Source organism: Microcaecilia unicolor, chromosome 5 (genome assembly GCF_901765095.1).
Source record: "Microcaecilia unicolor chromosome 5, aMicUni1.1, whole genome shotgun sequence".
Lineage (NCBI taxonomy): Eukaryota > Metazoa > Chordata > Amphibia > Gymnophiona > Siphonopidae > Microcaecilia > Microcaecilia unicolor.
In genome coordinates this window covers 321,117,859-321,130,146 of record NC_044035.1, presented here as the reverse complement: position 1 = coordinate 321,130,146, position 12,288 = coordinate 321,117,859, and the positions used below count along the sequence as shown (strand labels likewise).

At 42.2% G+C, this 12,288-nt stretch overlaps 1 protein-coding gene across 1 annotated transcript in view; it reads left to right on the top strand.

Annotated features, from left to right (window-relative positions):
• Positions 1 to 12,288, top strand: part of RHPN2 (rhophilin Rho GTPase binding protein 2) — a 114,307-nt gene that overhangs the window by 29,353 nt on the left and 72,666 nt on the right. The window contains 1 exon segment of the mRNA XM_030204425.1: positions 5,583 to 5,658. Coding sequence (XP_030060285.1) covers positions 5,583 to 5,658 — 76 coding nt within the window.

The window sequence follows — 12,288 nt, the reverse complement described above, 5'->3', positions numbered from 1 at the left end:
TTATATTCATCTGAGGGAAGTATTCTGTGGAGGAGTTAAAGCTTTGTAACTGCTGCAGTTACTAAATATTGTAGATCTGGGTATAAGAAGCAGTGGATAGAGATTATAGGTGGAAGATTCATTAAATTCATTGGCCCCGTTAACATTCAACAACATCAGTTCACAGCGTGCCCCATGTTACACATCCAAACTGAAGGAGGCAAAACAAGAATTACGAAAAAGTGAGAGGATGTGGTGGAACCACCAGTGCCACCACCCAGGCCTCTTAACCATCAATGTTTACAGCTTTATCGTGAAAGAGTGATATATGTGAAGGATTATTTTGAAAGGATGATTCAAGGAGAGTTTTGCTTGATGTGGTAAAAAGATTAACAGTTACATCAGCCAGAGGTTCCATTGGATGTCAGGCTTTTGCTTTGGCTTTTCAGGAGAAGATTCACAGTATTTGCAGGCGAGTCTTGGCCTCAAAAGTTGATTTGTCACTACCATTAGTTTCTTTGGCTGTGAAATGAATAGTTTTCATTACTGTCTGAAAGACAGATTGCTTGTGGGTTTTTTTTTTGAGTCTGGCAAACTCAAGTATATGTAATGTTTGTTCAACATTGATGCTGAAAACAACGAAAGAAGATATTGCAGGATCGATAGCTGTTTTGTGAATAAATTATTATCTTCTATCTGTATGGCCCTCTTCACTAAAGAGGGCAAGTTTTAGACCTATTATTGCATAGTTTTGACACGATTCAACGTGGTTTTAGGTCTGATATGTTTTACATTTAGTATTGCTAGATACATCAGCAGCATTTGACACTATCATTCATTTCTCATACAAAGACTAGCTTCTGTAGGTATTGGTGGTACGGTACGAAATTAGTTTCACACTCTTCATGACAGTCATCAGTAACAAGTGCAGGTGGGTAAAGATAATTCCTCAAGGTTTACTATTTCAACTGGCATTACTTGGGGATCAGCTTGATCTTCCTTGATATTTACCTGTAGACAACCAGTTTGCAACTTGTTGACAGTGCTTGAAGCCTTTTTATAAGGTGTATGCAGATGATTTGAAAATTCTTTCTACCAATTATTACTTCAGTTGCTGATTCAATGTAGATTATTACTTTATGTCTTAAGACTGTAGAAACATTGTTTCTGATAAGCTTTGTTTAAATATGCAAAAGACTGAGAGAACATTTTTTGTCCGAGTCTTGTAGTTACCTTCTAATTTTGTCAGTGATGGTAAGATTATCCCTACTGTTAAATCTTTATGAAATCTGGATTTGTAGATTCGGAGGTGACCATGAAGGAACATGTAGCCAATGTAGTTAAGATGGTCTTAAGGGGGGATTAGTTTGTAATATTGTTGAGATGGGTGGGTACGTTGAGGAAACCACATGTACCACCTTAATATTGTGGTTTGTATTTGTTCATTGAGTTTTTGATGTTTACTATTGTTACAAAATGTAATCACAAAATTAAAAAAAAAAAGATTTACAGCGTTTTGAAGTGTTTTTTTTTTTTTGTAGTTTTGATAATCTTTGAATGGATTTTCAATTATTATTTATTTCATACCTTGATTAATATAATGGTATGTTGTTGGGCCTACTGGAGTCTGTTAAATCACTCCAAGTTGAGCAAAACACAGCAGCACAAGTGTTAGTGGGGGCTAAATAGTTATACTCATGACTCCATTTCTGCAAGAATTATATTGGTTTCCGTCCCTTGGGGGAGGAGTCAAGATGGCAACTGCAGCTTATTGTGAAGCTCCACAACACTGAGATTTACAGTGGTAAAAAAGAAAGGGAGAGGGTTTTTCCCTCGAAGCCCCAGCCGGACCCTTCTTCTCTTCAGTGAGGTCCAATGGATACTTTTGTGGTGTATGGAGTACCTGAACCCCGGGTACTTAGGGAGTCGCCGGCTTTCTCTACACCCATTGCCAGGAGGGGATGGTGTTGGGCCCAGTTCAGAACTTTCTTTGACCTCCGATATGCAGTCACGTTCACCTCAGTCGCTAATGGCAAGTCTCGAGGGTTCAAAGACAGATGTCCAGTGGTTTCAGTTGGAAGCATGTGCTTCTTGGAGGAGAAGCCCTGTGACAAGTATGAATGTGATTAGTTCACCTCCGGTTCATTCTGCCTTGGTGGCAGTGTTGGGTGTGGTGGATAGAGACTGCGAAGGAGACCGTGATTGCTGCTGTTGAAGGTGGTCCACTGAAGGCAAAATCATTTGAGATACAGCTCCAGAAGCCATCCACTTTTACTTTGGAATCAATATGGACTGTTGTTTCTCTATTGGGTAAGGCACTTTCTGCACAGTTTGCCTTAATGAAAGGTATTAATCCGCAAACAAACCTTTTCCGGAGATGGGAAGATGGTAGAACGAGAGGACATGAAATGAGATTGAAGGGGAGCAGACTCAAGAAAAATGTCAGGAAGTATTTTTTCACGGAGAGAGTAGTGGATGCTTGGAATGCCCTCTCGCGGGAGGTGGTGGAAATGAAAATGGTAACGGAATTCAAACATGCGTGGGATAAGCATAAAGGAATCCTGTGCCGAAGGAATGGATCCTCAGGAGCTTAGTCAAGATCGGGAGGCGGGGCTGGTGGTAGGGAGGCGGGGATAGTGCTGGTAAGACTTATATGGTCTGTGCCAGAGCTGGTGGTGGGAATCTGGACTGGTGGTTGGGAGGCGGGGATAGTGCTGGGCAGACTTGTACGGTCTGTGCCAGAGCCGGTGGTTGGGAGGTGGGGCTGGTGGTTGGGAGGCGGGGGTAGTGCTGGGCAGACTTATACGGTCTGTGCCCTGAAGAGCACAGGTACAAATCAAAGTAGGGTATACATAAAAAGTAGCACATATGAGTTATCTTGTTGGGCAGACTGGATGGACCGTGCAGGTCTTTTTCTGCCGTCATCTACTATGTTACTATGTTACTACTGTTCAAATTAATTCTACCAATATATCTACTGTTCAAACTCAAGTTACCCAAGTGACTCAATTGTTATGGGAACATAATGATATAATAAAGTATGATCAGATGGTAAACTGTTTTATGAAAGAGAATATGGTATTAAGGAGGAAAGTTGAAAATCTTGAGAATTCTGTTAGATACTCTAATCTTTAACTGATTAGTTTCCCTATGGTTCCACTAGTCTCTCCTAGACATGTATTCTCGTTATTTGAATGAGATTCTTTTAGTTCCTGTTAAAGCTTCGCCTCTAATCTTTCAAATTTATTATCTACCAACTGCAAAAAAGGAGTCTTTGAAACCTAATTTGGAGGTCAACTTCCTTAATGTTTTTGACATTTGAATCATCTGAAATGGAGACTCTGTTTAAAGCAACTTTGATTGTTACTCTTGCATTACCATCAGATCATGACTGGTTGTTACGTTTATATTTTAAGAAGAGGGAAGTGCTTTTGTTGGGTTGTCAAGAACAGATTTTTCCAGACTTACCAAAGAAACTCAGAGAAGAAGAGATTTCCTGTTAATCAGACCAGCTGTTTTGCAGTTGGGTGAACTTTTTTTTTTTTTTCTAAAGTTTCCATGCAAATGTGTAATAAAATTAAAATCTGTCAAATATGTATTCTGTGTTCCCTCTCAGCTCTCTGCTTTTGTTAGCAGTAGGAAGGTCACCATGAGTTCCCAGGTCAGAGATTTATCAACTGTTCTGCAGTAATTTATTGTACCTGGATGAGTCCTATGCTGTTAACTTGCTTTAAGTTGTCTGGATATATTAGGATATTTTCTCTTTTTGTTTTCTTGTGATTTTCACTTGCTCGCTCCCCCACATTGTCGTAGACTTAGTAGGGAAGGTAGTATTTTTTTTTTTTTTTCAATTTAAAATTGTCTGATTTCCTATTGTTTTTCCCATATTTCTGTACAAATCATATTATTCCTTGGAAATTATTGTAAATTTCAATTAAGAGAGTTACTGTGTTGGCATCGTCACTATTACTAAAGGAGGGGGTGTTGTGCCAAAGCTGCCACCATCAAAGGGGGTGCCAATTTCCATTTTTGCGGAGTATACTAGTTAACTTAGAGCCAGGCCTAACTCAGCTTCCCAGGTCATCCACTTAGACTCTTCTTACTCACTTAGAAGGTTAGCTGGCACCTGGTGTGTTGATATAATGCACAACTTTGTGTGCACTCAGAACGTGATCTCCTGTAGTTTTCATGTTGAGGGCAGGAAACAGCGTGCAGCTGGGGCCCTGGGGTTGTGGAGCTGCTGGCCATTGAGCTTCTAAGGCTTGGACATGCAGGTGGTGGAGCAGCTCATAGGGACTTTCTGGTGTGGAACTTGCTATGTCCAGCAATACTTCAGTTCTGCAGATATGTTGGGAAGGGGATGGGAAAACAGGAATGTTGTCAAGAAATAAAGATGCTCTGTGGCGTTGGAAAGGGGGAGTAGGAAGGTGATCCAACAGAACTTACCACTCCATGGACAGAGCTGACTTTTAATTGGGAGAGCCCAGGTGGGGGATCTTTGGATCGAGATGGGGGATCATCTTTATTTGCAGGGGCATTGGGAGGTGAGTTTGAAAGTTGGGGGCATATTTATTCAAAGGGGATCGGGAGAGGAGTTTGAATGTTGAGAGGGGATCAGGTGTACCAAATTATTGGTGGTGGTGGGGGAATGCATGAGGAGGCCGAATGGAGGAGCAACACAATGTAGCAGTGCTGTCAGGCTCCAATAACTCTGCTGCACCTACCCCTTCTCTGGAGGTGGAGGTATTTCACTATGGGCAGTCATGACAGCTAGCAAGCAGTCATCAATAGCCATGCCTCTGCTCCACCCCTGTCATGCCTACTCTCTGCCCCTTTCAGCATTGGGCAGTTAGCTTGGGATTTTTACTGTACTGGCTGTTTTAACGTGTGTTGGCTCTTAGCACAGATTTGCGCTGGTGTTTAACGCTTGGTAAAACCTGTGCTATGTGCTTAATGCAGCTTAGTAAACATGCCCCTTAAGGTCCTAAGGAGGTAGTTTTAGAAGACTTGCATGACGCTATAAAACCACCTCTAAAATGCAAAATGTATAGTTCTCAAGATTTGGTCCTTAATTGGCTCCCTTCTGACATCCAGTTCAATGAAAACAGGCATTTACATGTGTAGGTTGCAAAATTGCTACTTACGCATTCAAAACCCTAAATGCTGCCACTCTTTTGTTTTTTTTTGTTTTTAATAAGCTCCTTTTTTCAAATGGCTGTTACCACTGTACATGATGCAAACTTCAGATATATTTCTCTTGTCCTTATATGTATTTTATAAAAGGTTTAGCATTGAGTAAGCTTTCATTAAAAAAAAAATGTTTGTTGTTGAAGAAAACTGTACACATCAACAAGCATAAAAACAGCAATACAAAATAATTGGGAAATTGTATTATGTCCAGACTTGGATCTATCTCTTCCTATCTAAACCTATGCAAAATCAAGTTTCAAATCCAGGCAAATATCCTAAATTTAGGTGAATTTTCAGCTGAAATCTTAAATCCCCAAGTTTTGTTTAAAAATAGCAGCCTCGGGCACCTAAATGTAGGAGCTCAGTTTTTTTCGAACATTAGCCTCATTGTCTTTTATTTTCTTTTGCAATAGGAAGGCTTTCAACATTCCTTTGATTCCACTAGGCCTTAAAGAGACAAAAGAGGTTGATTTTATGACACCATTTAAGGTAAGTTTCAAGTTCATATGCCTTTTGTATTCAATGACTATGTTATAGAAGTAACTAATGATGCAGACTGGACAGTTATGTTCTTACAGTTTGTACAGAGGTACTTAACCACTTTAACAGTGACTAAATTAAGGTAGTTTTGATAATTTCTGAGGTTTGATTCTGGCTGCTTTTTTGAAGCGCTAGTGGACCTTTCAGGACACTTGTCATATATATGAGTATGGTGATCCCTGAGAGAGTGGTTTCCAAAAATAAAACTTAAGCGAGAATGTAACTTTCTGGCTAATATTCAGAGCCATTTATTTAGGTAGTAGGTGCTGCTTCCCAGGTGAGCAGTGCTGACTGAGGCTATTGCCAGATTTTCTGTGGCATTCTTCAGACAATGTCCCTGAAAATCATTGCAGACCACCCCAGTGTTATCCAGATAGTGCAATGGCAGTCATTGGCTAGAGAGAAGGTGGTCCTGTCAGTTATCTGGTCAGAAGTGATATTTAGTCCATTAACCAGATACTACTACTACTTAACATTTCTAGAACGCTACTAGGGTTACGCAGCGCTGTACAGTTTAACAAAAGGACGGTCCCTGCTCAAAAGAGCTTACAATCTAATAGGCGAAGTGTCAAGTGGGGGCAGTCTAGATTTCCTGAATAGAGGTATGGTGGTTAGGTGCCGAAGGCGACATTGAAGAGGTGGGCTTTGAGCAAGGCTTTGAAGATGGGCAGGGAGGGGGCCTGGCATATGGGCTCAGGGAGTTTATTCCAGGCATGGGGTGAGGCGAGGCAGAAAGGGCGGAGCCTGGAGTTGGCAATGGTGGAGAAGGGTACTGAAAGGAGGGATTTGTCTTGAGAGCGGAGGTTACGGGTAGGAACGTAAGGGGAGATGAGGGTAGAGAGGTAAGGAGGGGCTGCAGATCGAGTGCATTTGTAGGTTAATAGGAGAAGCTTGAACTGTATGCAGTACCTGATCGGAAGCCAGTGAAGTGACTTGAGGAGAGGGGTGATATGAGTATATCGGTCCAGGCGGAAGATAAGACGTGCAGCAGAGTTCTGAATGGACTGAAGGGGGGATAGATTCTATCCAAGTATGTTAGGACAGCAAAAGGTCTCCCCACATAAAGCAGTGAAACTTTGCAATGCTGATTTTCACTGGTATCCCAAACGTGACTCTAAAAAAAAGCTAAAAAAAAATAACTTGTTCTTCAAGCATGTTTTTGAAAGCTATTACTTTGTGGATCCCAGTGACATGGTAAATATAAGCAGTGTGGGAATGCTGAATGATCTGACACCTTGAAACAGTTGTAGGTGAAAGTTTGGCCATAGTCCAAAAAAAAAAAAAAAAAAGGGGGATGCACAAAGTGATGTTCTTCAAGCACGTTTTTGAAAGCTAAGTTATTTTTTAGTTTTTTTGCGACAGAGATCCTTTAATAACATTGGATAACAATCTTCTAAAAGTGACTTGACACGGGCTGTGTTTCAGCGCACAGCGCCTGCGTCAGGGGTCATAAAGGTTATATTGTCTGAATGTGCAGTGACGTGGCTTGCTCCTCTTCACACGTATTAGAATGGAGACGCTGTCCCTCAATGTTAGTAAATCAAGGTTTTGATTTACTGACTGTAACATTGAGGGACAGCATCTTCATTCTAATACGTGTGCAGAGGAGCAAGCCACGTCACTGCACATTCACACAATATAACTTTTACCGCAAAACACAGCCCGTGTCGGGTCACTTTTAGACATGGCTTGTTTGGCATAGCTGATTCTATGGAATTCCAAAAAAAAGGTTCATATAAGGGATCGGAATTGAGCTTCTTCTTTAAATGTCACCCATATAGGCATTGTTTGTAAGGGGTAGAGAATTTTTATTAGCTTTGTCAAAATTCAAACCAAGGTTTGTTTTGGCCATGTATTTGCTGGAAGCATTATATTTATTTAGTTATATTTTACTGCAAGCAGAGGCCATAACTCCTTTAACGTTTCTTATTTTCCTATGTCAGTTCAATTACTCAGTAGTGGCATCACATTCCTCCATATAGGAGATCTGGGCCCCCGTCCTGAGCATGGCGGCACATTGTGGCCACTCAGGATGCCAGTGTGCCTGAGAGAGCTGCAGGCCGCAGCCCTTGGCTGAGTTCCGTTGCTGTAGTGAGAAAGGAAAAGAGGGTTAAAAATAAAAATGGGGAGGGAGAAATCCCAATTAATTGCAAATGAAGGCTTCTGACTGTGAAGTGCCAACAGCAGGCCTATTCAGCGTGAGCTAGAAGCCCAAAGGAGCAGAATGAAACTGCCATGCCAAAAAATAGTTGTTATTTTTCATTTAACTCTATACTGATTTGCATTATTCTGATTTTGTACATACAATAGACAGTGCCAAGCAAATAACATAAGCACATAGATTACTGCTTATTTATAAGCAAATATTCCATTCACGTGTCTGAATTCCAGGTGATATAAATGCACAAATTATGTCACACATTTGTGGTAAGGCGGTAGTCTGTTATGAGTAGAGTTGACTCTTTTATATGCTGGCTTTTACATTCCACATTAAATCTGCAGCTCAGGAATCCACCTTATACAAAACTTTCCACGCAGCCACTTTAAGACAACCCTTATGGTCCTACCTGAGCTTTCCCAATTTAGATCCAAAACCAAAACTGCAATTGTTGGCTGGCAATGAGGAAATGTGTGAGTGAAAGGGAGTTTAAATTACAATGAGTGTAACTGTTATTACGTATGTTACATGTCATATGCTAAAAATACAGTAACTTGTCAGACCTAGAATATGCAGTACAGTCAGATTTGAGATGTAGTAATCCTGAGATTTCACCACTTTAGAAGTATGGTGTAGGACTGTGATATATCTTGCATGATTAAACTTACAAGATGGTAACAGCTGTATGTAGCAACATAGTAAATGATCTCATAGAAAGACCGAGTTGATCCATCCAGTGTACTCCATTGCAGTTTTCCCAGTTTTATTAAAGACCCTTTCCTACCACTAATAGCACTTGCACATCTAGCACATTCTTATGTTTTGACGCTACAGAAAGGATAGATACATACATTCTTATATACTGTCTCCCAATTCCCACAGCTATAATGTAAGCAAATCAAGCAAACTTGATTTCATATCAAGATTGTAAATCCCAGCCATTATCTTTTTTTTTTTTTTTTTTTTTTTTAATTTAATGAGAAGGGTTTTTTATTAAACATTTACAAGTGAACAACGTATAACACAGGCTGCCATTTCACAACAGTATTATGAAAGAATCCCAAAAACCAGCATAACAGGTCCTCATAAGACAGGTACCTCCTCTATTTATCAAACAGTTTTGTAAGACAAACCCCTAAAAGCAAAACATAACAGAAAAAAAATGGAGGGAGAAAGAGAGAGCGAGCTCTACAAAACATACCATCTGGTGCCCCAACATCCAAAAGAAAAGAAGAGATAAATGACCTCATTCACCCACAAAGTAATGAAACAAGCTATCTTGATATTTCCACAGTCCAGGGATTGTGTGGTTTCAGAAGATAAATTCCTGGATCTCATGGAATTGTCAGTCTAGTAATCCATTTAATCTGAAAACGAATAGTGTTCCAAAAAAATGTTGCCTTCAAGACCACCAAGTATGGCCCATTGTACCCCTGGTTCCACAGTTCGTCCAACAAAAGAAAGAGGACTGAGGGAACCAACTGCAAAGATGGTACAATATTTTAACATTATTCTCTTTGACATTAGAAGCTATAGCAATTTTAGCTAAAGATTGTTCCATAGAATCCCACTCTTCCTTAGTAAAAGTCACACTGAATTCTTGTTCCCATTTGTTTCTATGACTTAGTTCAGGAGCCCGGAAATACCTAAGATGACCATACACCATACCCACCAAATATGTGGTGGACTTATAGGCCTCACAAACATCTTCCAAAAAGGTGTAGGGGCCTGTCAAGCGTGATTTAAATCATTCGGATGACACTAAGTGCACTAACTGTAAATAGGCATAATGATGTGAAGGAGGAAGCTCAAACTCCATAGCCAAGGACTGAAAAGAAAATAACTTATCCTGATCATAAAATTACTCCCAATACTGCAACCCTTTTTGTTCCCAAAATATGTAAAGAGAAGGAACCAGATCCGGAGGGAACTCTGGATTGTAACAAATTGGAGTGGAGTGGGAGGATTGAAAATACAACACAGCACTCGGGGAATCCCAAATCCTAAAATATGTGTAATCTTCGGAAACCAATCCTCATGTAAAAGTCTGTGCCTCCCGAGGAAGCCAAAGTAAATACAGAGGGACCGGCCCTGTCTGATGCTGGTCGATATGGACCCACAACTTATGAGCATGATGCTAGAACCTCTCAATGGCAGATTTTGCTTGCACAGCCCTATAATAGTTCCACAGGTCAGGGAATCCCAGCCCACCCCTCTCAGGAGCTCTAAATAAAATTCTATGAGAGAACCTGGGCTTTCTGTCACACCAAACAAATTTATGTATACTACCTTGAAGTGGAACAAGAACCTTACGCGAGGTCATCACTGGCAACACCTGAAAAGGATATAACAGCCTAGGCAAAACATTAATTTTAACAGCTATAATTCTATCAAACCAAGTCAATGTTTGAGTATTCCATCTTTCCAGGTCTTTATGACTGGCTAGAAAAGTCGGGGGTAATTGGCATCATACAACTGGGAGTAGCACGCTCTCAACCAAACCCCAAGGTATTTCAATTCATTAGACACCTACCAAAAAGGAAAAGAGGACTGCAACCACAACCTCATGGGCTCATCTTTATTAATATTAAGAGGCAGATGCACTAAAGCTAAATGAGCCTTTAATGACTCTCCAACGAGGAAAATTTGATCCGTTGCATGCATCAAAGGGCTTTTACCGAGGAAGCCAGCAGCTAACGAAAACGGAATGGAGATGAGCAATTAGTGTGAAAACCCCATTGAAACGACATGCACTAACCTTTTCCGATTGCCTTTACGCAGGAAAAAGGCAGGAAAACTAACGAGAGGTCTGGACCACTCGTTAGGACAGCTCTGTGCCAGGAAAAATCATTAAGTAAAAAAATAAACAAACTTTGAGCCAATCCCAGCGCATTAGCAGAGCTAAAAGCGTTGTGATTGGTCCAAAGGACGTCAGAAAAACATAAATAAATAAAAATAAAAAAAGGATCGGGAGGGGGCAAGGGCGCTCATCAGGAGCGTCCTGTACGGACGGCCTTGCCCCCCCCCCGCTGCTCCCCACTTTCCGCCGCTCCCCCCACCCCGAAAAAGCAAAATTCAAGCAGCCCCTGCCCCCCTCCCTTCCTCACTACTCTCTCACCTCAGCTCCGCCTCCTGACATCCTCCGTCCTGTGCCCCGCCCCCTTTTGGGGTCGTCGCCGCCATTCCCCTCCTCCATCGGGCCCCCCTCCCTCTTACCGGGCCCGTGCAGCGCCTCTCTCCTCTGTCCGAAGGCGCTGCACGGGCAAGAAGACAGCTGATGCCTGCCTTCGCCCAGCTTCGATGGCGCGTCTTTCTCCTGCTGGGCCCGCCCCTGTCTGACGTCGGTAACCTACGTAGGTTACTGACGTCAGACAGGGGCGGGCCCAGCAGGAGAAAGACGCGCCATCGAAGCTGGGCGAAGGCAGGCATCAGGCTTTCTTCTTGCCCGTGCAGCGCCTTCGGACAGAGGAGAGAGGCGCTGCACGGGCCCGGTAAGAGGGAGGGGGGCCCAATAGAGGAGGGGAATGGCGGCGACGACCCCAAAAGGGGGCGGGGCACAGGATGGAGGATGTCGGGAGGCGGAGCTGAGGTGAGAGGGTAGTGAGGAAGGGAGGGGGGCAGGGGCTGCTCGAATTTTGCTTTTTCGGGGTGGGGGGAGCGGCGGAAAGTGGGGAGCAGGGCTGCTTGAATTTTGCTTTTTCGGGGTGGGGGGGAGCGGCGGAAAGTGGGGAGCAGCGGGGGGGGGGGGGGCAAGGCCGTCCGTACAGGACGCTCCTGATGAGCGCCCTTGCCCCCTCCCGACCCTTTTTTTTTATTTTTTTTTTGATTTGGGAGCCATGTGCTTGTGATTTGACTGTGTTTTGACTGTTTGTGGCATGCGCAGAGCAGCTAACATAACGCTTGGCTGCTCTGCGCATGATTTGGGGGCCGATTAACGATGTGTATTGTGATTCTTTGATACATTGTACGTTTCAATAGCGATCTCAGCATGTGTGACTTTTTTTTTTGGTGCATTTTTCGTTATTTTAAAATCGTTAGGAACTTTAACGATTTAGATTTTTTTACGTTTGGTTGCTGCATCTGCCTCTAAGTGCCTCAGTCTTATTCATATTGATTTTAAATCCCGAGACCTGAGAATATGTTGTTAAATCTGAAATCAGGTTAGGGAGAGTGGTGAGAGGAGACATCAAAGAAAGTAGCATGTCATCTGCAAACAATCTTATCTTGTATTCCTTATCACCCACCCAGACACCTTTAACATTCGGATTGGATCTGATTGCCAAAGCAAGGGGTTCCATTACTAGGGCAAAAAAGCAAGGGAGATAAAGGACATCCCTGCCTCATTCCTCTAGAAACTGAAAATTTAGCCGAATTACCTACATTCACTCATACACAAGCAGTAAGTTTGCATGCAGTTAGTT